Here is a 24,265-nt window from a genome sequence, read left to right as displayed (position 1 = left end):
AGGAAGAGGAAGAGGAAGAGGAAGAGGAAGAGGAAGAGGAAGAGGAAGAGGAAGAGGAAGAGGAAGAGGAAGAGGAAGAGGAAGAGGAAGAGGAAAAGAAAGTGGAAGAGAGAAGAAGAGCAAGAGAGCAAGGGCGTGAGAGAGAGAGAGAGAGAGAGAGAGCGAGAGAGAGAGAGAGCGAGAGAGAGAGAGAGCGAGAGAGAGAGAGAGAGAGAGAGCGAAAGAAGGTAGGAAAAGAAAACAACGAGAAGGACGAAGCTGACCAGCGAACAAACAAAAGGGCAGGCAGGCTGGCAGGCCGGCCGGGAAGGGCCCGTGGGATGGGCGGTTGATGCCTAAGAAGGCCGCCTTGCGTGCGAACTCACAGAGGGTTCGGTTGTTCAGGTCAGGTTGGTTGGCTCAATTCCCCGTTCTGGCGGTGTGCAAGAGGATCCGGGTGGGAAAAAGGTGAGGCGACAATGCAATTTAAGGGACCTGAAAAAGAAAGGAAAAGGAAAAGAAATTCCTATCACCGTGAACAAAGATGGGAAGATGAAAAAGAAAAAATGGAAAGAAAAGAAACGAGATGATCAGCAGGAGCAATTTGGAACCAGGATCATGGGGAAGGAGGAAGGAGGAAGTTACTACTCCGTACTATAAGTGCCTTTCAGTCACGGAGGACAGACTGACAGACTGACAGACTGACAGGCAGGCAAGGCTGGCTGGTAGCACTCAACAGCTGCATCATTTCCAGCCGCAAGCCGGCAGGTAGGCAGCATCCAGGATGACTGACTGATTGACTGATTGACTCAGATGGTGGTGTGAACCACACTGGGACTGCTCCTGCACTGCACCGTGCCATCCTGCAGTCCGTGCAGCGCTTGGAGCTGCAGTGCCAGAAGAAACCCCAATGATCTCCATGAGCTACTGGATCTGAGGTGAGCGGAGCTGAAGAGCCCCAGGCCGTCTGTGCCACTGAACTAGATAGTAAGATTGGAGGAAGTTGTGAAGAAAGCTAGTCAGCAGGATTCATGCTGCATAAAGGTGGACGGAGAGCCCTAATTGACTGCAGTGGTAAGTAGCTCGACAAGAGCTTTTCTGGCGCCATGCCAGGAAACTGCCTACCATACAGACATATAATTTGATATAGTAACTACTCCGGTTACTTGTAGCTATTCAGCGTTCTTCATTTTGACAATTTTGTCGGTAGCTACAGCGACTAAATACTGTTTGTATAGAGTAATCGGCACATGGGTTTAAAGGTTTGAACCTCACATTCATGTCCCTCGACCTTGACTCAGATCCATCACTATGACCACGGTTATCAGCGACGCACATATCGATCCCCAGCGGCGAGTTCCAAGATTCATGCAGAGTGGACCCATGAATTTTGGTTTCGAGACCAGCTCAACCCACGCTCCAACATACAAGCAATGTGGTACTCCATCTTCACTACAGCAACACCCTTGTCAAGTCAAATATCTCCTACCCAGATCGAATGAATCCATGAATTGTGGGTTTAAACCATCTCAAACCACGGTCCAACATACAAGCAATGTAGATACTCCATCCTCACTATGGCGACTGACCTTGAGTCAAATGCCTCCTAGCACATGTAACCCTTACATAGCTTTCCTTGGGATCAAATGACCATCAACGATGCCAGAAAACATTCATCCTCCGCAACGCATGTCATGATCCCACAACAAGTAAACTATGAATATAATCCCAACCCAAGCCCCAGCACACAAGCCATGTAAACACCCCATCTCCCTGAAGCAACTGCCCCTTAAGCCGAGTCCCTCTACCCAGCCCACGTAACACTCAAATCCCCTCCCTCAGGACCCGAGTGACCGACCATCACCTGCACAAACCAGATATCGTCCCCAGCGATGAGGGTCGTGACTAAGAAGAGAGAAGCCAGTGAAAGATGACATCGTGATGAGCCATGTGAATGAGAGAAGCCCCCACCCACACCCACACCCACACCCACCCAGCCTAAGGACCCCCCAGAGTGAATTCTCAGTTGAACCGTGACAGAAAGCCCTTATTGCCTGCTCGCCGAGTTCAAACCCTGAATTCATTCCCACACACTCCCACAACCACACCCTCACCTCCCACACAACCACTCTCTTTTCATCCCATCAACATCTCTTCGCCTAAGAACCCAACCACCACACCAAGGCAATCAGCGAGTTCGCCACGCAAACAAGACACAGACACCACGATGAAGACCGAGACAGAGTCACCTCCCCCGGACCAGGAGGGTTCGTCCCCCTCGTCTGGGTTTACGCCCATCAACCGGAGAAGCGTGGACAAGAGTGAGGCGAGTGTTGGCGTAAGTGTTCTGCAACGTTCATTACCACCATGACCATGGCCGTGACATGACTATGGCCGTGACATGACCATGACCATGAGACCCGAGCCCTCGTCACGATGACAACCAACCAAGCACCTCAGCACAAATCCCCCAGACACGAGAAACCAGAAACGACGAGAAACCTCACTAACCAAAAACCCAGACCACCCGCAAGCGCAGCATTCAATCCCGCTCTCCATCCCCCAGCCCAGGAGCGCCAGCGCCAGCGCCAGCGCCCAAGAAAGCCAAAACCGAGCCCTCGGCATCCCCCTCCTCCCTCTCCTCCTCATCCCCACCCACCGACTCCAGCGAAGAATACAAGCAGGAAGAAGAGGACGAGGGCGAGGACGAGGACGAGAACCTCACAAGCACAAGCTCCAAAACCTCAAAGTCCAAGCCCAAGCCCACGCCCACGCCCAAATCCAAATCCAACCCCAAGGCTAAGTCCAAATCCACCCCCAAGAAGCAGCAGCCATCCAACACCACCACCCCCAAAAAACAAACCCCCACCAAAACCCCAGCAGCAGCAGCAGCAGCAAGAGAGGAACCAACAACACCCACACCCAGCAAATCCCCCAAAACCAAACTCCCCCCGATCCCCACCAGCCTCGCAACCGCCACCCCAGCCGACCGCCTCATCCTCACCATGCGCGACGACGGGCAAAGCACCTGGCGCGACATCAACACCGCCTGGAAGAACATCACCCACCTGACCGTGGGCGCGTCGACGCTGCGCATGCGCTACAACGCCATGAAGGCGAATTTCTCCAAGATGAGTCCGGAGGATGTATGCCGCCCCTTTGCCCCACACCCACACCCACACTCCCTCAGAAAAAAAACGTTATCGGGGGGTATGCTTATGCTGACTTGCGACGTAAACGTTCAGGAAGAACTATTCCGGCGCACGAAGGAGGCCGTCGAGACCAAGTTCGCGCAGGAGAAGTGGCGGATGATTGCGGAGCAGATGGAGAGTACTAGTGGCCATGGGAGGAAGTTCCCGGCGGCGACGTTGGTGAAGAAGTGGAAGGAGTTGGAGAGGGTGAAGCTGGGGAAGGGGCAGGCTGTTGGTGCTGGTGCTGCGCACGTGGCGGTGGGTAAGGAGGCAATTTCTTCTTCTTCGTCATTGTTGTCGTCGTCTCTGTCTTCCGGGGGTGCTGGGGATGGGGATGATGAGGATGAATTTGAGGAAGAGGATGGTGCTGAGGATGAAGAAGAGGTGGTGTAAGTGATGCTTCTACTTTTAGTTCAGGTTCAGAGGATGGACTTCTCCCGTCTCATCCGAAGTTGCGAGGGAGGTGTTCGTATCTAACTTCAAAGTTAAGGGGGGAAAGTTCTACTTGTGTCTTTCTTCGGCGTTTTCTGCTTATCGCGTGGTTGATATGGAATTTGAAGGGGAGGTGAGATCTCTGGAAACATGACGAAAACGATTTCTTTCCCGCCTTGACTACTTTTCTGCCTGCATGGTTTGCTTTCCTTCTACTAGCACAAGCATACGAAATCAGTGCTCACTTGCCTACTTGTCTCTCTTCTTCCTCTAATCACATAAAATCCATCATTCATTCAAAGAAACTAAGGCTCCAAACCAAAAACTGAATAAGACCCACCTATCCCAAAACACAAACACCCGCCATGCCGAATCCCATCATCAAAGCAATAACCACGGAAGAGCAGTGAAGAAAAGTATGGGAAAATCATGTTGTACCAGACAAGCTCAACCAGACAAAACTCAGAAACTCATCATCTCCAAACGCCCTTCATGCAGTCGCCCATCATGCAGTCGCCCATCATGCAGTCGCCCATCATGCAGTCGCCCATCATGCAGTCGTCCATCCAAATCGCCATGACCCATCCCATGCCCGCCCAGATCTTTCATGTACTCGTCACTGTCGGCGCGGGCCACAATCGCCGGCCGGATCTTCGTGCCCACGAACCCCCGCCGGTCGCGGCCGGTGCGCCCCCGGCCCAGCCAGTTGTGCTTCAGATCCTTGCCGAGCGTCTCGACCTGCTCCTGGGCCTTGTCGCCGGTCTGCACGCTGGCCAGGACGCTGACGCACTGCAGCATGCGGCCGACGGTCTCGGTGATGATATGCGAGGTGTCGGCTGCCGCGTTGGCCCGGTGGATGATGCTCGGGCGCTGGGGCGGCGAGGAGAGAGACTGGAAGATCAGCTGGTCGGGGTTGGAGGAGGTGTTGGAGGCGGCGCGGCTGCGACTGCTGCTGCTGTTGTTGATGTTGCTATTGTGGCCGAGCAACGAGTCGGAGGAGTAGCTCCCCGACTGGGCGTTGAGGAGCGTCGAGGACTGGGAGCTGTAGCTGCCAAAGCCGGCGCCGGCACCGCCGCCGTCAAGCGAGGCAGCGGTGGGAGGCCGTCCGCCACTGGTGGAACTGCTCTTGGTGGTGACGCTGAGCGCCGCCGTGCCGAGCTTGATGCTGTCGAGACTCAGGCGTGAAAATGTCGACTTCAGATTTTCGTAGCGACGCAGGATGATTCGGTCGCGGAAGGCGACAAGAACCAGATTGCGCACATCCAGCTCACAGCCAGGGTACTCGGCATTGCGTGCGGACCCCCAGAATTCACTGGCTTCACGCCGGTTCATCACAGACCCACAGCCCTTGATTTCCAGGTCGAGAGGCAAGAACACGGCCTGAATGAAAGGCAAGATTGTGCCGAACACGAGCATCCATACCTGCACGAGGTGCGGCACCAGCTTCTCATCCGGCACCCCGTTCAAGGTATGGTTCAGCGAAGCGAATCCGGTCTCCAGCAGTTCCCTCAGGTCGTCGACCACCGCCGCCGGAGTGCGCTTCTGCACACATCGCTGGATATGGACGAGAACCAGCTTGTTGAGATCCTCAATCGCAATGCGCACGTCCTCCCCGTCGAAAATCACCATCAGTTTCGCCTTCAGAAAGTCCCAAGCGTCCTCCGGCGTCATGTTATTCAGCCCGAACCCTTGGAGAGTCTCCCGCAACGCAGCCTCGGCGATCAGCCCGGAGGAACTGCCCAAAGACGACGGCCCGGGGAAGACAGCCGGCGACCCTCCGGGCCCCTGTGAACTAGTTGCCCAATCCATCTGCTCCGATTCCGCCTGCGCCTGCGCCTGCGCCTGAGCTTGCGCTTTTTCCTCTTTCTTCTTCTCACGAAGGCCATGCAGCAGATCTAGCCCACTCACCGACTTGCCGAAGGTCGTGCTGGTGGCTCCCGGCGACGCGGGGGTAAACGAGTATAGGGACTGCGGTGCATTGGGGTCTGACGGCTTCGAATTACTCGACGCGGACGATAGCGGGAGGTTGTAGTGATCGTCGCGATCCTTCAGCTTCAGTTTCTGGCGCGACAGGAAATGGTGTTTGTGTTTCTCCTTGTCCTTGTCCTTCTCTTTCTCGCTCCCCGTCGGCCGATCCGCCGGCACGACGGTGCTCGCGGACGCATTCGACAGGTTGTACATGGACGAATTGTTCGACGGGAAGGTCTCCGCCAAGCTGGTGGTCGAAGCGCTGACGATCCGGGACAAGCCCCCACTGGGAAACCCCATCTTGCTTGGCGAGGGCAGGCCCCTTTCCTTCCCCGTCCCGTCCTTGTCGCGACTGATGCCGATGTGCTTGGGTTTCGAGAAGAGCTTCATCTTCGACTTCTCGCCCTTGTGTTTGTGTTCGCGCTCCTGGGGGATCTCAAGCCCAAGCCCGGGGGGCTGGAGCCCTGGATTTCGGGGGAATACCACGTTGGCCGCTGTCGTGGCAGCATGGGCGTGTCCAGCCGCGGTGCTGGTGCTGCCGCTGCCATTTGCGTAGGATGGCTGCCCAGCTGATGCGCCAGTCGCGCCGGCTGCTGTCGAACCGGGGGGTGCGAAGGTCGGGGGTGGGGGAGGCGGGGGAGGGGGCGAGATGCTGCCGCCGCGTCGGGAACGGGAGCCGTCTTCGGAGACCCCTCGTACGGTCGCGGGTCGTTTCACGGGATGTTGAAGATTGTTAGGTTGTGGGTGTTGTTTTTGAGGATGTTGTTGATGTTGGTGCGACTGTTGTTGCTGTTGCTGTTGCTGCTGCTGCTGCTGCTGCTGTTGTTGAAGCATGGCCGTCTGGGCCGCGATACGAGAAGCTGACAAAGAGGCCTCGGTGGAAGAAGCGGTAGGGAGCGATGGTTCAAAGAAACCCTGGGAGTGGTGACGAGAGCGTCGCTGCAGCTCAGCCGGGACGACCCGTCCCGAAGGCTTTCGACTCAGGATCTCATTATGCGGCATGAAGGAGACGGGAGATCGCGCAGATGAGGTGGTGTTGGTAGTAGTGGTAGTGGTAGTAGAGGCAGTAGAAGCGGAGGTGAGATTGGCGGTGTTGAGCGAGGAGATACGCGGTGGCCGCGGCGAGGCAGAGGCAGAGGCAGAGGCAGAGGCAGAGGCAGTGCCAGTAGTAGGCGCAGGCGGCAGCGGGAAATTGGATTGCTGAGGCGAGATGGTGGTCACATTGGAGGTCATCGACGAGGCATCACTTCCAGAGGAGCCAGGACGGGTGTAGAAAGTGTAGGAGTAGGAATCGTCAAAGGAACGTCGAGGAAGAGGAGGGATGGGAGGGGGAGGACTTTGAGAAGCAGGAGGGGGAGGAATCGGAGACCGCGTCCCTCTCTCTGGAGAAACCGGCGAGCGCAACATTGTGAGTGAGTGAGTGAATGAGTGTACAGTACAGTACTACTACCTGGACTCCATGATCTGACAATAAGAGAAAGTAAGAAGGAATGAAGGTATGGATGGAGTTAATTAATCGATTGCAGAATTGGATTTCTGCCCCAGTCTCGTTTTGCCTGGACTTGGAGAGAAGATCAGCAACCATTGAACCATTGAACCATTGAACCATTGATCGAATTGATAGATTAATACCGGCTGTCGATCTCCTCCTGAAACCTGAAACTTTACCTACTGAACCCTCCCTTCCTTTTCCTTCCCTTCCAGTTCCAGCCCGATTCAATCCCTCCCCCCACTCCCACCTTTCCGTTTTTCCTCAACATTCATTCCCTCAGCTCTCTACTCCGTACTCAGTATCTTTTTCTCCAACACCTCACCCTCCTCCCCTCTCTCAAAACGAAAACTACACCACCACGCAAAGTCCACAACCCAATCCCAATCCCTCAAACCAAAAACCCGAAAAATCCAAACCCCAATCATGTCCTCAACAACCCCCACCCCCACCACCACCACCACCACCACCACCACAACCACGAAGCTCCAAGCAATTTACACAGCCCCCCACCAACAATCCCAAACCTTCACGCAACCCATCGCCGCCCCTCTCCCTGCTACCTCCCCATCTGCCTCAACCGATCCCGCCCACATCCAAACCAAAATAACCTACCTCGCCGAACTCCGCAAACAGGTCCCGGCCCTGCAAAACGAGATCAACATCTTTCTGACGGAGAAGATGGAAGAGGACAAACGGGCCGCCGACGGCCAACTCTCCGAGAAGGAAGCCAAGGAGGAAGCCAATTACGGCGAGGAGGTTGTGGATGAGGAGGAGGATGCTTGAGGGGTGCACGTGCACATAGAAAACGGGACCTATCATCCCACCGACCAGAAACATGTTTGTGAGCGCGCGGGGCTGAAAGGTGCCCAACTACAATTGCGTCGCTGAACTACGCTATCGACAAATTAGGGCTTACGTGGATGTGTGACCGTGAACGGGAATACATGATGATGATGATGAGATTGAACACTGTCAGGGAGGTTTGAGGGAGGCTATGACGTGATATGATTCGAAAAAAAAGGAAAGATGCAAAATATGAAAGAGATCGCTATCCCCCCCGGGTATCATCGTGCAGGAAGCGTCCGCCCCACTCCAAAATGGCAAATATGTGAACAAGGAGATCACGAAGAGAAAAAAAAAAAAAAGGCAAGAAAAGAAAAGACGGAACGCAAATATACGATACCACAAGAAACAAGACCATGACTTCTATTTACAACGACACCGACATCAACATCATGAAAGTGACCGCTTGCGGTTGGCGCAACCAAGATGGACAACGGTATTACTGCGGCACAAGTCAGCACCCAACTTTTTTTTCCAAAAAAAAAAGGGAAAGAAAATGACGTACTCTGGATACACGTTGATCACACTGCCCCCGATCCGCTTGTGGCAGATCCCGCACACCCTCTCTTCGGTAATGGTGACATGTCGGGATCTCGACCGCTTGGGATCCGTCCCCTCCCCCACCAGCAGCTGGGCTTGGGTCTTGATGTTCTCGGCTTTCTGCAGGCTCGCCACGATCCGGCTCTCGTTGAGGATCGAGTTGGCGGCGCGCATGCGACCCTTGAAGTAGAAGTCGAGCTCCTTCACCGGGAGGGTTTCGGGGATCAGGTCCAGCGCGGACCCGGGGGGCAGGCGGGACCCGTGCTTGGCCAGCACTTCGAGCGCTGGCCCATATCGTGGCTTGTATCCGTGGGGCGGGGTTAGATAGAGTGCTAGGAGAGTCAAATAGATCGACGGCTTGTCTTCTTCGTAAGCCAGCAGAGCCACACAAGGCCCGCCTTCTTCGGTAGACGCTATATCGTCCTGTTTGTGGAGATGGTTGCAGTATCTGTGAGAAAGTTAGCCGTGGGGATGATTCACTCTATCTCAGTGATCACCTACTCCTCAGCCTTAGCATAGTCCTCCAGCTTGAACACGTAGATCTCCAGCGCCTGCTTGTGTTGCCCCATCTTGCTGAACACGATTGCTCGCGCTTCGAACAATTCAGGATCTAGGGAAAGGCAAGTCAGCGGATAAAGATGGTGAGAGACAAGAAGCCGACATACCGTCGCGGTCCAGACGGTTTAGAATCTTGGCTGGCGAGTACTGCGTGCTCGACCTGAGCATGGTGAGGAACTTGGTTCGCCACGCGACGTGGTCGTCTTCGCTAGCGAATTCCCACTCCTTGTTTCTGTACTTCTTCAGACGGTCCAGGTAGAAATTGAGCAGCTGCTGATGTAGATCCGGCGACATGTCGTTCAGCTCGCCGATGACATGTTCCAGGTATTGCACGGCCAGATTAACATCGATGCCCCGCAAAAAGTCCAGCACGCGATGCCGGGGCAGAGTCTCTGCGTTCTCCGTGTCCGCCAGGAAGACCTCCATGCCCAATTCGGGGTCCTCCCGCAGTGGCCATTCGGCGAACTCGAGGATGAGGTCGATCCGGTCCGGCGGGAGATTCTGTAGGTAGACGACCGTTCTCTTGGGACCGTGCAGCTGCGGAGCGGTCTCCTCTTCCTCCTCCGCCTGACCGAACCGCTGGAGCAGCTCCAGCGCCTGGCGGTGCAGTTTTTTGCCGTACAGGAAATCGATCAGGTCGTTGTGCCGGCCGGTCTCCTCGAGCCTCTCCATGACCACGTCCGGGTCGCAGAAGTTCGCGATCCGGAAGAGAGACCCCGCCAGAGCAGGGATCGCATACATATACGCTCGGAAGAGGGTGGTGTCGACGAGTTTGGCCTTCTCGCGAATCTTCTCCCCGAACTCGGAATCCTGGATATCCTTGGTGCTGGTCTCGAGCAATTTCATCACAGAATCGGTCAGTTCATCTGTGGCTGCGTCCGCCGGCAGATCGAACACCTTCAGTGACCCATCGGGGTTGAGGAAGCGCTGGAACCGCCGACGGACATCGGCCAGGTACCTCTGCAGCTCACGAACCGCCAACTTGAGATCATTTCCTTCGAGGGCCTTGTCGGGCTTGGCGTCTTCGGTCATCCTCGTCCGGATACTGGCCGCATCGTCGAATGTCTCCGTCTTGGACCGCAGCAGCGACATGACCGACGGGGCGTGCGAGAGCGTCTTGGCCGTGGCCGCAACAGCAGCATCCGCCGTGTGATTGCCATCCACCTGTTTCTGGTTGTCGGGGGTCTTGGACGGGCTCTCGGTGGCGCTGTCTTCGGATTCCTCTTGCTCCTCGGGGACCGACGATAGCTCTCCCGCCACGATCATGGGATAGAGCCTGATCACCGTTTCCGGTGGCGCAGAGATCTCGGTGAATATATCCATCGCGTCCGCATATTTCCGGAGTCGAAACAGCCCTTCCGCTTTCTCGAGCTTGATCGCACGTAGCCGGCCCTGCTTATCCCTCAAGAGCGCATCCTCCAGCATGCTTGTCAGACTCACGGCCTCGTCCAGGTAGCCCTTCTCCACCAGCGAGTCAATCTGAGTATCGTAGCTCAGCGCTTCCATGCGCCAGATCGTGCGCTCGCTCGCCACCAGGAACCCCTTGCCCGCATGGGCCAAGCTGATCGTCGGCTGGGGGATATGCAAGATATTGGCGGACGGCAGTGGAACCGACTGGAGTAGCGACAGCGTCTCCGGATTGCGCACCTCTAGCACCCCCTTGGACGCGTCATGCAGGGCGAGCAGAAACGGATACGAGTACCCGATATCCGCCGGCGCATGGCTCCAGGGGATCTGGCGCCTCCCCAGCGACGCGCCATTGATATCGATGAACTGGGTATTGATATCTTTCGCCAACAGCACCTGGCCCTCGGACAACCTCGTCGCCAGAGGCTTGGGGGCCGACCCACCAATGCCGATATAACTCATACTGGCGACTCCGACCCCCGTCAACCGGCCGGTTTCCTGGCCATTCAAACCGCCGATACTCCCGGGGCCGACCAAGTCCGTCACGCTGGCCGTCTCGATATCAACCATCACAAAGCTGGACCCCAACCCGGCCACCAACCTCGTCCCGGACACCCACGTCAGCGTCTTGATGCCACTGACCAGCGTCATCTCCACCACCTCACCCTCGACCTCCATATCGCGCCACACCCACAGCAAGACCTTGCGCTTCACCGCCACCGCCAGCCGCGACACGATCGACGGCACCCCGGTCTCGGAGTCATTGACGATATTCGACGTCACCGCAAAGGTCGACGCCCCCTTCGTGCGGGTCATCTGCTCCTGCAGCGCATACGTCTGCAGATCATGGATCGAGACATACCCGCCCGACAACGAGACCAGCAACTTGGCCTCCTTGATCAGAGCCAACTGCTCCACCTTGTACCGGGAGAACTTCTCGACCTCGCGCAGAAGATCCGTCTGTTTCAGTTTGACCGGCACATTTGGTGTGGCTGCTGGAGTAGCATTCGCCTTCGCATGATCTGCAGCATTGGCCGCTGGATTCGCATTCTCCGCTCCACCAACACCACCCTCAGCATCACGAGCGGGTACCGTCTTCGCACCAACACCCCCATTAACATTATTCCCAAGCGCACCACCATCCCCATGATTCCCCTGAGTACCATCCTGATGCCCATTCATCCCCTCATCACCATCCGCAGCCTCCTTCTCCACCTCATTCACCCGATACACCCGTAAACTCCCATTGTTCAATCCCACGAGCACCCGGTCCCCGTACGCGAGAACGGACTCGATGCGCGATCGATCGCGCGGTTTGAACTCGACGAGCGGTCGAGCGGTGAAGGCGGATAACATGGTTTGGGCCCTAGGTTCCTTCGGACCCCCTTTGCGAGGAAAAAAACCGTCCGAGGGGTCGTCGGGTTTCGGGTTCGGGGTGTTGGTGAAGGGATGGAGGGGGAGTTCGGGCGCTAGAAACCACAAAAGGGAAAGAGAAGTCGGCTGTTGGCGGGTCGCGTTGTTGAGTTGTCGCCCGAGGGTTAGGGGGTTTGCGGTGTGAACGTCGAGGCGAGTCGAGTCGGGGGTTGACGGTGGTTTCTCGAGGTAAGGTACTAGTATGTGTAGCGTGGAATGAGGGCTCGGGTTTGCGTAGCACCTGTCCCTATTTTATTTTTTCTCTATCTTGCTTTCGAGCCGGAAGGAGGGGGAGGCATGTCCGGTGCTTCTCGGTGGAGTTTCGAGGGCTGAAAGAGGGAGGAGGGGAGTGGTGAATCAGCGGGCCGAGGTGATCACAGCCATGATATGTTGAGGTGGTTGGTAGTCGAAGGGTTGCTGGGTGTGTAGTAGGAGATAAGATAGGGAGTCGCTTGTTGCTGGTGACAGCTCTCAATGAGCCGTGTTACTGTAAAAAATGGTATGTAAATTGTGTTGTGCAGGGAGTAAATGATTAGACAAGAGAGAGGTTCGGTTGTATAAGTGAAGCTGCCCGGCCGCATGGAATCCGGACCTGCCAAGTCCACTACGGCGAGCTACAGCTGCCATTGGATGAAAGCACCCAAAGTCATCCACGATGTCTTGAACTTGACGCAGGTCGTTTATACATATCTTGATGCAATTGGAGCTGTGTTGAACCAGACATTGCTGAACTTCAGACACATACCATGTATTGTATAAGAAGTTTTCCATAATCAATTGAAAGAGTTGACAGAAATGGGTGTCGATGTCGGGTCTCAGGTATCTATCTAACTTATCGCTTCCGTCATCGACGGCCTGAGGCTTTATCTACCGCTCACCGCTGGCCATCCTCACCTCCGGCCGGGCTTGAGCTTGTCCGCCATTGGCGCATGCTGCTCAGAAACCCACCACTAAGTAGACCCACCAGGCCACGACAGAAAGAAAGAGCCAAAAAGGGCAGAAAAAAGACGTTGGGACGAGCCGGGCTTGAACCGGCCACCTTCAGATTAATGGCCGAAGTTGGTACTTCAGTCTGACGCGCTCCCAGATGCGCCATCGTCCCAGAATTGATGAATTGGGCGCATTTCTTTTGGCTCTGATAGAGCATTGAAGAATTTACTCTTAGAGCTGCGCCATTGCCCCGTTGATTGGAATGTCACTTATGATGAGAAGACACGTGTCAGAGCTTTGAAAAGATTGATCTTATTGCTTCTGCGTTTGGCATTGATCACAGCCAAGCTACCTAGTAGCCCCACGCCATAACCTTGGGGTTTCGCCACTGACAGGTGAATGTTGTTGGCAATAAAAAGTCCACAAGGGTTGCAACCAATGTGAAGAAGAGGTGCAGACCCAACCCTACCTCAGATAACTAAACCAGCGCCCCAAATCTTTCTGAAAACAGATGGAAAAGTCACAAGAGAGGAATGAAAGAGCAATTATGTAAACTGTACAATAAGAATGTTTGGTAAAGACTGGCAGGAATCGATCAACCCAGGTTATGCCCAACCAGCATGCATGTTTTCAATAAGCGCCCCGATATGTGCAGATGAAGAGTAAACTAAGTCTCGTTAATTCTATTTTGTGCCTTGTAAAATATGCTCACGCCTTGGTTTCCGTGGAGTATTCCTGGTGCTTGGCCGACGTGCCCTTAGCACGCCAGGTCGACACGGCGGGAATATCAGCCTTGAACCGTTGTTCCTCCGTACCATAGGCACGCGGGGTAAGTTTGATAAGTGTGTGGAGGGGGACCTCCATCCAGGGACTCTGCTCCTGGGGTGTGTTAAGGAAGTAGGCGTAAATGCAGCGCAATACAGCCTGGTGCGTCACAATGATCACGTTCTCACTGCGCTCCAGCTCCATGATAATGGGCTCCAAGCGAATGACAACATCGCGGTACGATTCGCCACCCCGGTAGCGGTAGTTGTACTTGTCTTCGTCGCGGGCGGCAAAATCCTCGGGGTACTTCTCGGCAATCTGCTCGTAAGTCAATCCGTCACAGACTCCCGAGTCAAGTTCATCCAATGCCTTCCACTCCAGTTTCTCGAAGCCAGTTTCCGCAGCTAGGTGACGCGCCGTTTGGATGGTGCGTTTTAACGTGGATGTCCAGATCACAATCTTCGTGTTGGGCGGTACACCGGACTTCTTCAGTAGACCAGGTAGAGCTTTGGCATAAGCTTCTCCACGTTCAGAGATGTTGGAGTCCCCTCCAATCTTTCCAGTCAAGTTGTATTCCGACTCTCCGTGCTAGAGGGTGATGAGTACAGGTGTGTAGATGCATGCATGGTCAGACTTACGCGAGATAACCAGATCGAGCGAGGCTTGATGTGGAGGTTCTGGATGTAGTAGACCAGTCGGCTGGACAAATAGTCCTTGATCTGGTTAATGATGACGGTGGAGCCAACGTTGATGAGTTTTACGTAGGTGTAGCTCTTCTCGCCGTCATCAATGGTCTCGTAGACTTTCTCGTAGTTGCGGATCCGCTCGCGGAAATCCCGGGCAGCAACCTCCGGGTCCTGCCCCTTGTAGTCCGGCGAGGTCGTCTTGACCTCGAGGATGTTGTTCATAATCAGGTCCTCCTCGTCACATATCGACTCGACGTACAACGTCTCGATGTTAGCTTCTCGGCAGCGCTCATTGATCCAGCGGCGGCGCTCTTTCGTCGAATTCGTCGCATCGAGGATCGCGACCACTCCCTTGCCAGCATCGAACCACTGAATCATATCTGTGATGGCAGCATCGGCCGCGGCACGGCGCATCTTCTCGCCCTCCTCGTTGTGGGGGTCAAAGAACGTGGCGCTTGGCTGCGGTGTGCCCTGTCGGCGATAGGTGCCGACATTGAACACGCGTGCAGGAATACCAACCCAAGCGAGATATCTCATAGCTGGTCATGATGTCAGTTATCTCCACACCGGACATGGGAACTTGATTACTCAACGCACCTTTGCCAGCTATGAGACTCTTGCCTCTAGCTGGGAGGCCAACCATGACCACACATATTTTCGACTCATCTGACTATCGATAGGCAAATAAGCATCCAAGGCGAGACACAGAAAGTCGCAGACGACGCCATGTTTAAGAATTGTGTGGCAGAAAATAGCAATGGGGTGGGTGGGTGGCGAGCTGCGACAACCCGCCGGAACTCAGCATTATGTCCCCAGCGGGCATTTTAGGGGGATAAGTCTTTAATAAGACAAAGCCAGCATGACACTGGCCTTGTGTCACACACCACAAGCCAGACACACTGCGACCTCGTTTGCAAGCTCCAAAATAAAAGCAGAGGAAAAGATATATTAAAGGTTGCGGCCAATCAAGGCACGTGCAATGCAAACACCCGATGAACAAAAAGCATGGCAACTTACGCTGGCGAAGTAGTGAGTCTTGCCGTGGCCATTGTCTCGACGAATTAAACCCGACGACATGATTCCAATTGACTATTGAATCTGAAGTAATTGTGCAAGCAACCGGAGGGAGAGGAAAAGAATCCAAGAACTCGGCCACCAGGGATGTCCGATCGCGGACAAAAGGAGCAGGAGGACTAAAGGTGTGTGTGTGAGAGAGAGAGTGTGTGTGTGGGTGTAACTCTGTAGTACTCCGTATATAGAAACCTTTTTTTTTCTCTTGGCTTGACTTGTAGATGTGCTGTTGGAAGTTGTCGCTAACCACTAAGAAGCGGACAGGTCCGGCTGTCTCACGAGGGGGGATCTTTGGTAGGGAAGAGGATAGCAGTGGTGAGTACGGAGTGTAGAAGCAGGAGTAGTAAATTGATCAACAGATGACTCTGGTTGGATGGGCATTGAAACCCAACGGGGGGGGGGCGCGGTCGATGCGGTGAAGAGAGTTGAAAGAAGACAGTCAGTCAGTCGCAAAGTGTGAGGAAGAGCACAGACGTCATGCCGCGGGGCAGTTGCCGGCGACGCTGTGGGTTGGTTATTAGTGATGATTGTCTAGGCAATGATGATTCAATAGTAGAGTCAGTAGTTGTAAGAATAGGAGGTAGACCCTGTTCTGGGTTTCCTCCACGCAAAATGATGAACTTTTTGGTGCAGAAGTGCGCTTGAAGCAGCTGAGCCCTCCAAATTGTATGGTAAAGGAATAAATATTATATATAATAGTCAGAAATAAAAGAAATAAAAGTAATCACGACCGGCGCACTTGACTTCTGACTAGACCACTGTAAGTTACGATAAATGATCAGTGATTTCCGTCTCCCTCCCCGGCCGGTCCCCTTTTCCCCGGTCGGATTGTCCAGTCGGCTCGCACGTGACCCCATTGCGTTTTCGTGTCGGGTAAAATCGTAACCGTCTGTTGCAAATGGGCTGGCTCAGAGATGAGTGAATTACCCGACTAGGACAAAAGTGACTCACGGTCGCCTGACTTGCGCGGTTTTTCTTCGCCAGTTTCGAGGCGTTGAGGCGTGAAGTTGCAGGTCTGGCCATCATGCCTCGCCTCATGTCTGCCGATCGGGATTCCGTCCCTTGCATTGCCTGCTGGTGGGACTGGGGATGACAGCTTGGAGCGCCAATTGTCCATCGGTCCCCTGCCTATCAGTATCGTCCCATTCCTGAAGTATTGATCTCCACGCGTCCGACGACGGAGGCTTATGAATCTACGTGTACTGAGGACGGTAGGTCCATACCATATCAATTTAGGCTTCGGGAAGAACGAAGATCATGGATTTATCCGCTAGTCAAATTACTAGCTACAGAGCAAATACTCATATATGAAAGAGAACCTGGTCGGTAATATTCCTTAGATTAAGCTAATCTCAGCCCTAAAATAACTCCGTTTTGGTCGACTCTATCGTCATTAGATCTGGGAAACCTTCCCGTTTTTAGAATTTTGGTGCCTTTTCTGTGCCTCGGATCTGCACCAGGATTTGGGGAGCCTCAAAAGACGGAAAACCAATACCCCTCAACAGAGATGCTTTCGGGGGAGCGAGAACGTCGGGAGGAGAGCGCGGCTTTCTTCCAGCGACGGTGGCTGTGGTTTTGTGGTTTTCTTCTTCTGATAGGCTGCCCCCCTAGCCATGGGTTGAGGATCAGACGTAGTAGAACGAGGCAGAGAATGGAGGTCATGAATCTCTTGTGGGAGAGTGTCGGGGTGAGAAAAAAAATCACCCCCTCCCTTTTTATGTTTTGTCGTAACAAACGTCAAGCATGTACTTTTGGCTTTGAAAGGGTATGCAGGAACTTTTTTTTTCGTGTCGTGAGAAGGGTTGTCCGGATCAGCCGTATAGCTGGGAAGCACAACTATACGCCGACCGCAACCTCAGCAACAGCATTGGCATCGCCAAGAGTAGGGATTGCTGCATCATCTCGGCTAGACGGCCACTTGGGACGTCTCTCCTGGGTGTTGGTTTCGCCACGAGCTCTCTGGACCCGCAGCATGGAGCCCCAGGGACCCTCCTGGCGGTGCAGAGCGCCCATGGCGTTCTCAGCCTCATCGACGCTGTCGAAATCGACAAAGAGGTAGTAGTGGTCACCGGGCTCGAACCGCTTGGCGGGGTGAGGGGCGAACTGCTTGCTGACGTTCTCACTATCAGGCGACGTTAGTTTTGTACATAATCGAGTGCTGTAGGGCTAGCCTTACACATTGTATCCCTTGAAGAAATTGCGGATGTTGATGTTGAGAGCGTCCTGATCGGTCAACTTGGGGAGACCACCGACGTAGAGACGGCGGCTGGCATCGTTGTTGACGGGTCTGGCGGGGGAAGAGGGAATATCATCGTTGCCACGGCGCCACCGGTCAGCACTGAAAGGCGAGCTTCTCACATCACGAGGAGAGCCATCCACGCGCGGTTGCTGTTGCTGCTGCTGCTGTTGCTGCTGCTGGGACCGCTCGCTGGCAGACTTCACAACACCCGGCTTGATCTTGACTGGACGGCCAAGCATGTCCCGGCCATCCAACTCAACCATGGCCCGCTCGGCCAGTTCCTTCGTCTCCAGATCGACAAAGCAGTATGAGGGGTTGCGGCCCGTGAAGGGGTCAATGGCGATATCGATACGCTCGCTAGGAAGCACTCAGTTTAGGGGCTCATCAACAGACAAGAGTCGTTTCGCATACATTTGGAACTCGGCAGCGGTAAAGAGTGCTTGCACATCCTCCGACTTGGCCGTGTAGGGCATGTTACCCACGTAGAGACGGCGGCCCTCAGAGATAGCCTGCGGCACGTGTGCGCTGGGTCTGCTGAAAGCGATTCTCGAAGTGCTGGTCTTGGGGCCCGGGGAACCGGCGCTCTGCGCACTCGGGCTCTCCTCGCCCTTCAGGCGCCAGTTGGGAGAATGAAAAGCACGGCCGGTGGTCCTGACTCCATTCTGGTAGAAGTTCTTCTGGGGGGCTAGGCACTTGTTAGTGACGAGTGCTTCAAGAAGTTGTGCTGATCGCAGCCCCTAGAGGAGCCCGAACGCAAATCGCCTACACACTTTGTTGCTGAGGGACGGGGCTTTCAGGAGCGTCGGCCATTGTGACAGAGATTTTCGCAGACTCGAACAAAGTCAGGATCGGTAGTGACAGGGTATAAGAATCGGTAGCCTATGCGATGAACGACAAATTAGCATGGTATAGTCGCATGACTGCCGTAAATACACGGATTTCCTAAATTGACAAGAGACGATCAGGGCAGATTGGAAGAGAATCATACCTCTGTTTCCGGCTAATACTCCACGCGGTTGAAATGAATGTCGAACAGAAGGACTAAACACTCCAGATCTCCGATCTTCTCAGACAGATCAAAATCTCCGAGGAACAAAAGGCAAGCGACGGAAAAACAACACAGAAACGCTCTGCTGCTGAAGCCTGCGTCAAAAAATTAATCTGGGGCGAGGCCAACCCGGAAGCAAACATCGCAAACACCGCAAAACCACCGCGGCCCGAGAGGTTACACTGCCGGCTGTGATTGGCTGGTTAGCGAACCAAACGCGTATATAAAGACGCGGCGGGCCTCAAATTTTCGTTCCAATTTTCTGTTTCTCTTCTATCTGTTATACGCCTCGCACTGCTCAACAAGATCTGAGTTCATTGGCAATTGGCTTTGAACGCTTGTTTCGAAGATCCAGCGTGCTCTACAACCTGCGAACAGCTCAGCTATGAGAATCATGTCTTGCTCTGGCTAAGCAGATTTCGCATTGATTTCGTCCATTGCAGATATCCCTAGCATCTTTGCCCTTGCATATGTCACCATTCCTACGTGTTCACTTCAATGATGAAGCAAGATTCACACAGACCTGTTCCGAGTTATTATACATGCGGATCAACAATCGTACCAACTGCTGTCTGACAAAGTGAACACTACCCCTACCCTTGCTGTTTCTTGTCTCCGTTCCTCGATATTAGAAGAATCAAATCGCGCACTTGGCTCACTTGAAATCAATCTTTTCTTGGCCCTTAGTAGTAGTGACCCAAAAAAAGTATGAAGTAGGGTTAGCTAGAGGGCTCCCTGTCCTGTACACAAGACCCTGCTACTCCTGCCACTACACATCATGGATGCGGGAATCGAACTGCACGACAACTGGTGTCAAGCATGATCGTACCCCGTATCGGTCACCGCGTCGTCATCCTCTCTCTCGTACAAGATCTGAGGACGAACGTTCTGACGGAGGATGTATCTCCTGATGAAGTAGGGGATCTGACGCAGCCCATACTTGGCGTGGAAGCGTGTGGGAACCCCAAACACTTGATCCAATTCTTCGAGTGTCTTTCCTTTGGTTTCGGGCATGAACAGAAGTATCAGAAACCATCCGACTATACACCAACCGCCGTACCAGCTGAACGCCCCCTGCGGCGTGAATGCATGCCGAAGGGAAGGCCAAGTGATGGCGAGCGTGAAGTTGAACAGCCATGTCGTCGAGGTAGCCAAAGCCATGCCGTAGGACCGCACGTAGAGTGGGTAGGCCTCGGCCGAGTATGTGAACGGCACTGGTCCCTCGCCAAACGAATATACAACACCGAAGAGGTAAGTGCCTAAAGCGACACACCCCATGCGGGCAGAAGTGTCTTCGGGTATCCAGAAGCTGAAGCCGGTGAAGAACATCGACAGAGCCATCATGGGAAAGGTCATTAGGAGAAGATTGCGACGGCCAAACGTGTCGATTTTCCACACGGCAGGTAGGGCAAAGAGGAAATTGATCATTCCCCACCCGAAGGATGCTGCCAGTGCCTTGCGCTGATTTGCGACTGTCAGCATGTTTGCCGGCCCTGTGGACTGCAGGAAAATTTCAGATGAGTAGTATGCGATAACATTCACGCCTAAAAGTTCATCAGTCTTCCGATCTCCAGCTGGGATTGGTCGCACAAACCGCAGAACTGTGAGACATTAGCAGCTGAATCTTCATAGTGACTATTTTGTTTGAACGTACCTGCTGCATGAACATCACCAATTCGGACGCAATCATTGCACGTCGGTTACGAGGAACACGAATGAGCTCCAGGATCTTGTTCTGGCCAAGCTTTATGCTGGCCTCGGCTTTCAGCAATGTATGCATATAGTACATGTCACGCGCTGCTTGGATCTTGTTGTAACGCAAACTACACATCGACTCATACGCTTTATCGTACCGATTCCGCGACAAGTACCAACGAGGGGATTCTGGACAAGTGAAGACAAAGCAGCAAACCAGGAGAGCCGGGAACATGGCTGAAGCCATCATCATACGCCAATTGAGGCCGACGATCCCTGAAGAATCACGGACCTGGAAGAACGCAAGATCTGCGACGTAGCCGAACATGATCCCGAATGCTGTCCACATCTGCCATTGCATTACCAAAGCACCACGGATATTAGGAGGTGCCGTCTCCGCGGCGTAGATCGGCACCGTTGCCGACTTGGGGCCTATCCCGAAGCCCAACGCAAAGCGAGCGATGAACATATGCCACCATGTGTTGACGAACCCTTGCCAGAGGCAAGTAAGCGCAGAGAAGCAGCAGGTGATGAAGATGGTCCCTCGACGGCCGAACCATGCATTGAATGGGACCGTCAGCCAGCAGCCGATGATGGCGCAACACAGATATGGCGCTGAGTTGACCAGTCCAAGCAGCCAATTGGAGCGGGAGTCGGTGCCATCGATGCCGAATTGATGCTTGTAGAAGATCTGGGCGCCATTGACCACTGTCTCATCTGCAGGAGCCAAGGAGTTTCAGCCAAGTTTGACGGGGAACCCTTGAACGATCAATGGAAATAGAACTTACCCATTCCTTGTACCGCAGCAGAGAGTGAACACAGAACAATAACCAGGTACATGGTCCATGGCTGACGCCAACGATGGGCGAATTCTTTCTTCAAGATTTCCAGCTCCTGGGGCGTCAGACCAGGAACCTCCGCGTACTTTTCCGGCCTTTGAGCTAGAATGGCGCCCATGGCGAAAGCACGAATGTCTTCTTCACCCCCAAGATGATGCTCAATGGCGAAATTGATTCCTCGCCTGCGCAACTCTTCTTGAGTTTGACCAGCAAGAGGATTGGCCAGCTTTGCATTGATGTTACGCCGAGCACGCTCCGCAACGGTGCCGAGCGAGCGTTGGAGAGCAGTGTTGCCATCAGTCTCCTGACGGTTGAGAGCAGATGCCCCAACGACAGGAGGCTCTTCTTTGCCGAAATAACCCTTCATCTGCGCGTGTTGGTGTCTCGTTTGCGCTGTTGGTGTTGGTGTTTTGACGAGGGGCTAATGAAGGACTGCCAGACGACTAGGAAGAGGTTTATGTTAGTAGGACTGTCAAAACATCAAGTCTATGGCCGAAAGTGAATGACGATCGATCCTTGGTAGTTGAACTCCTACTGGACCAGACTGTTTATTCCACACCATGTGTCCGACAACAAAGAGAAGTAGCCTTCATAAAGAAGTTGAAGTCGAACCGTATGGATGGGAGATCATCTGGCTGAGAGACGAACCGGTTTTGGCAAAAGGAGTTCGGTACATACAAAGAATCCTCTCTTACCCCCTGGACCATTACCAAAGATTTGGGTGGAAATGAGGAATGGAGCGAACAGGTGAAGGGAGACTCGACTCACTCGGCCTGGTTGACCAGCAGAAGGACCGCACGACTGATCTTCCCAGTCGACATCCCGCGGTGATTGCGACAGCCCTTCGAACGAGGCTGAGACCGGGCGTTCAGTTCAGCTGATCGTGTCGCTCTTCTGCTCCCTCACTGAGTGCTTCCAAGTATCGAAGTTGAAAAGGTCGCTGGGGTGGTTGACGGGATGCGGACAAAGAGGCAGTGAGGTGGAAGTGAGGCTCGTATCCTACCCAATTACCATCAAACAATCTTCTCGCTCAGGAGCCCAAGACCTAGTCTTCGTGGTTGAACCAGATGAATATTAGATGGTCTGGATCTCAGCAAATGCCGATGAATGAAAGTTGGTCCGACATTCTTCAACTGCAGTCTCTGCAGTCTCTGCAGTCTTCTCGAAGTGTCTGAAGCGCGTACAACGTTGCACGATCCTACATCTTCGACTATTTGGTGAATAGCACATGAATACAATGGACCGGGTCCCTTGTTCCGGAGTCAGCCGACAGCTTATACGAGAGTCCATGATAATGATTGACAATGTGCTGATCTGCACGACTGTTGACAACGTGTCTTTGGGGAAGGAGGGGGGGACGAATGGGGAGACCCCGGATTTCCGTCGCTTATGCTTGGCTTCTGGCTTCTGGCTTCTGGCTTCTGGCTTATGGCTGATGTTTGGAGTCTATTGTTTGCGATGCGGGGTTGCCCGCCCCGTCGGAAGCGGATTGACAGGAGTGGAGTGCTGACTAGACTACTAGGCACATAGTGTAGGTATACAAGCATATATAGCATCCCCAATGACAACATCATCCTGATCCGATATATCCGAACGATCGGAAAGCTTCCTGCATGATACTCGACTCTTTTACCTGGTCTTCCATCCGAAAAGGTAGACGTGGGTCTATTCGATAACTATTCGATATTATGCTGAGTCGGCAAGGGGCAATGAGGGGAAGGAACCTAGCCGCTTCCGACCCGCCTCTATCATCCATGAAGTCAAAGAGACTCTTCCAAGTTCGACTTTCCCCGCCCGCATCGCCGAAACTATAACTATAACCATGATCTGTTGACCCAACATGCTCTTCTGCTTGATCTGGTTTCTCAAACAAAACTTCTATCACACTTCTCTCGATTGAAACGCTGAACAAAATACCAACCATGCTCGGAAAGATAGCCCTCGAGGAAGCCTTTGCGCTCCCACGCTTCGAAGAGAAGACCCGCTGGTGGGCCAGTCTATTCTCCACCGACCCCGAAACCCATGTCAAGGAGATCACCGACATCAACAAGATCCGCATTGAACATGCGGACAAGCACGGCGTGGGATACCAGATCCTCTCTTACACGGCTCCAGGTGTCCAAGACATTTGGGATGCCGCCGAGGCGCAAGCTCTCGCCGTTGAAATCAACGACTACATCGCCGAGCAGATCCGTGACCGTCCCGATAGGTTCGGTGCATTCGCGTAAGAACCCCCTCCTCCACTACCTCGGAACATCATCTTAAGTTAGCCTAACACAACACTCAGAACTCTCTCCATGCATGACCCCGAAGAAGCCGCCACCGAGCTCCGCCGCTGCGTCGAGAAGTACGGCTTTAAGGGTGCCCTGGTGAATGACACCCAACGCGCCGGTCCGGATGGCGACGATATGATCTTCTACGACCAGCCCAGCTGGGACATCTTCTGGCAGACATGCACGGAGCTCGACGTGCCTCTGTACCTGCACCCGCGCAACCCCACCGGGACCATCTACGAGAAACTCTGGGCAGAGCGCAAGTGGCTCGTGGGGCCCCCGCTCAGCTTTGCGCACGGCGTCAGTCTTCACGTTCTGGGAATGGTCACCAACGGGGTCTTCGACCGGCACCCGGCACTACAGATCATCATGGGGCACCTGGGCGAGCACGTCCCCTTCGACATGTGGCGCATCAACCACTGGTTTGAGGACCGGAAGAAGCTGCTGGGCCTGGCGGAGACGTGCAAGAAGACGATCCGCGAGTACTTTGCGCAGAACATTTGGATCACCACCTCGGGCCACTTCTCGACCACGACGTTGAACTTCTGTATGGCGGAGGTGGGTTCGGATCGCATCCTGTTTTCGATCGATTATCCGTTCGAGACGTTCGAGGATGCGTGTGTGTGGTTTGATAATGCAGAGTTGAATCTGGTGGACCGGGCGAAGATCGGACGGGAGAATGCGAAGAAGCTGTTCAAGCTGGGGGCTTATAAGGACTCGTCGGCGTGATGTAGCAATATATTCAATCAGGGCCAACTTCTCTCCTGCTCTAACCTTAGATGAACGTAGGTCATGGTCATGAGTGTTCTTTGCCTTAGTAAAGACTATTCTACAGTTGACTGTACTAGACTGCGTGCCTTACTGGTGTTTTCTAGTAGCTTGTTATTCTTTCTTAC

At 53.9% G+C, this 24,265-nt stretch overlaps 6 protein-coding genes and 1 non-coding gene across 7 annotated transcripts; 2 read left to right on the top strand and 5 right to left on the bottom strand.

Annotated features, from left to right (window-relative positions):
- Window positions 1–1,986: 1,986 nt before the first annotated feature.
- BO95DRAFT_447080 (uncharacterized protein) lies at window positions 1,987–2,646 on the bottom strand. The gene has a single exon (XM_025587539.1). The coding sequence runs from the start codon at window positions 2,602–2,604 to the stop codon at window positions 2,368–2,370; it is 237 nt and encodes a 78-aa protein (XP_025437925.1). The 5' UTR covers window positions 2,605–2,646; the 3' UTR covers window positions 1,987–2,367.
- A 402-nt stretch (window positions 2,647–3,048) lies between these two features.
- On the top strand, window positions 3,049–3,707 carry BO95DRAFT_447079 (uncharacterized protein). Its single transcript, XM_025587538.1, has one exon. The coding sequence runs from the start codon at window positions 3,075–3,077 to the stop codon at window positions 3,561–3,563; it is 489 nt and encodes a 162-aa protein (XP_025437924.1). The 5' UTR covers window positions 3,049–3,074; the 3' UTR covers window positions 3,564–3,707.
- Window positions 3,708–3,843: 136 nt separating this feature from the next.
- On the bottom strand, window positions 3,844–14,847 carry BO95DRAFT_456684 (HbrB-domain-containing protein; the record flags this gene model as incomplete). The annotated part of the gene is made up of 25 exons (XM_025588423.1): window positions 3,844–3,872; window positions 4,184–4,949; window positions 5,025–6,222; window positions 6,352–7,013; window positions 7,675–7,840; window positions 8,411–8,893; window positions 8,947–9,055; window positions 9,111–9,150; window positions 9,199–9,276; window positions 9,319–9,402; window positions 9,424–9,468; window positions 9,520–9,657; window positions 9,679–9,822; window positions 9,853–10,025; window positions 10,050–10,074; window positions 10,099–10,251; window positions 10,288–10,364; window positions 10,386–10,419; window positions 10,444–10,446; window positions 10,471–10,575; window positions 10,615–10,617; window positions 10,651–11,776; window positions 13,505–14,106; window positions 14,157–14,743; window positions 14,802–14,847. 25 exons carry the CDS (start codon window positions 14,845–14,847, stop codon window positions 3,844–3,846), a joined length of 6,876 nt encoding a protein of 2,291 aa, XP_025437923.1.
- On the bottom strand, window positions 12,835–12,925 carry BO95DRAFT_t270. Its single transcript has one exon. It is a non-coding gene; the product is annotated as a tRNA-Phe (tRNA).
- Window positions 14,848–17,024: 2,177 nt separating the features above from the next.
- On the bottom strand, window positions 17,025–18,633 carry BO95DRAFT_272908 (RNA-binding protein). The gene is made up of 5 exons (XM_025581600.1): window positions 18,503–18,633; window positions 18,285–18,393; window positions 17,926–18,199; window positions 17,452–17,871; window positions 17,025–17,397 (listed from the first exon to the last, which is right to left on the bottom strand). Exons 2-5 carry the CDS (start codon window positions 18,322–18,324, stop codon window positions 17,112–17,114), a joined length of 1,020 nt encoding a protein of 339 aa, XP_025437922.1. The 5' UTR covers window positions 18,325–18,393; window positions 18,503–18,633; the 3' UTR covers window positions 17,025–17,111.
- Window positions 18,634–19,375: 742 nt separating this feature from the next.
- Window positions 19,376–21,463, bottom strand: BO95DRAFT_435856 (uncharacterized protein; the record flags this gene model as incomplete). The annotated part of the gene is made up of 4 exons (XM_025585200.1): window positions 19,376–20,136; window positions 20,157–20,163; window positions 20,217–20,974; window positions 21,046–21,463. The coding sequence occupies 4 exons, from the start codon at window positions 21,461–21,463 to the stop codon at window positions 19,376–19,378; spliced, it is 1,944 nt and encodes a 647-aa protein (XP_025437921.1).
- Window positions 21,464–22,707: 1,244 nt separating this feature from the next.
- BO95DRAFT_422938 (amidohydrolase family protein) lies at window positions 22,708–24,155 on the top strand. The gene is made up of 2 exons (XM_025584611.1): window positions 22,708–23,320; window positions 23,384–24,155. Exons 1-2 carry the CDS (start codon window positions 23,019–23,021, stop codon window positions 24,096–24,098), a joined length of 1,017 nt encoding a protein of 338 aa, XP_025437920.1. The 5' UTR covers window positions 22,708–23,018; the 3' UTR covers window positions 24,099–24,155.
- The last annotated feature ends 110 nt before the right edge of the window (window positions 24,156–24,265 follow it).

The sequence above is a fragment of the Aspergillus brunneoviolaceus genome (genome assembly GCF_003184695.1).
Source record: "Aspergillus brunneoviolaceus CBS 621.78 unplaced genomic scaffold BO95scaffold_80, whole genome shotgun sequence".
In the NCBI taxonomy this organism is placed as follows: domain Eukaryota; kingdom Fungi; phylum Ascomycota; class Eurotiomycetes; order Eurotiales; family Aspergillaceae; genus Aspergillus; species Aspergillus brunneoviolaceus.
The sequence above is the reverse complement of the archived record's forward strand: the minus strand, read 5'-3'. Positions and strand labels throughout refer to the sequence as shown.

Bases quoted from the DNA above. Each gene is read 5' to 3' on its own strand.
- BO95DRAFT_422938 (XM_025584611.1), top strand. From the start codon at position 23,019: ATGCTCGGAAAGATAGCCCTCGAGGAAGCCTTTGCGCTCCCACGCTTC. The intron at 23,321-23,383 runs GTAAGAACCCCC...CACAACACTCAG, and splicing joins GATAGGTTCGGTGCATTCGC to AACTCTCTCCATGCATGACC.
- BO95DRAFT_447080 (XM_025587539.1), bottom strand. From the start codon at position 2,604: ATGCCGAGGGCTCGGTTTTGGCTTTCTTGGGCGCTGGCGCTGGCGCTG.
- BO95DRAFT_272908 (XM_025581600.1), bottom strand. From the start codon at position 18,324: ATGGCCGACGCTCCTGAAAGCCCCGTCCCTCAGCAACAAA. The intron at 18,200-18,284 runs GTGTGTAGGCGA...ACAAGTGCCTAG, and splicing joins CCCCGTCCCTCAGCAACAAA to CCCCCCAGAAGAACTTCTAC. The intron at 17,872-17,925 runs GTATGCGAAACG...AGTGCTTCCTAG, and splicing joins ACCGCTGCCGAGTTCCAAAT to CGAGCGTATCGATATCGCCA.
- BO95DRAFT_447079 (XM_025587538.1), top strand. From the start codon at position 3,075: ATGCGCTACAACGCCATGAAGGCGAATTTCTCCAAGATGAGTCCGGAG.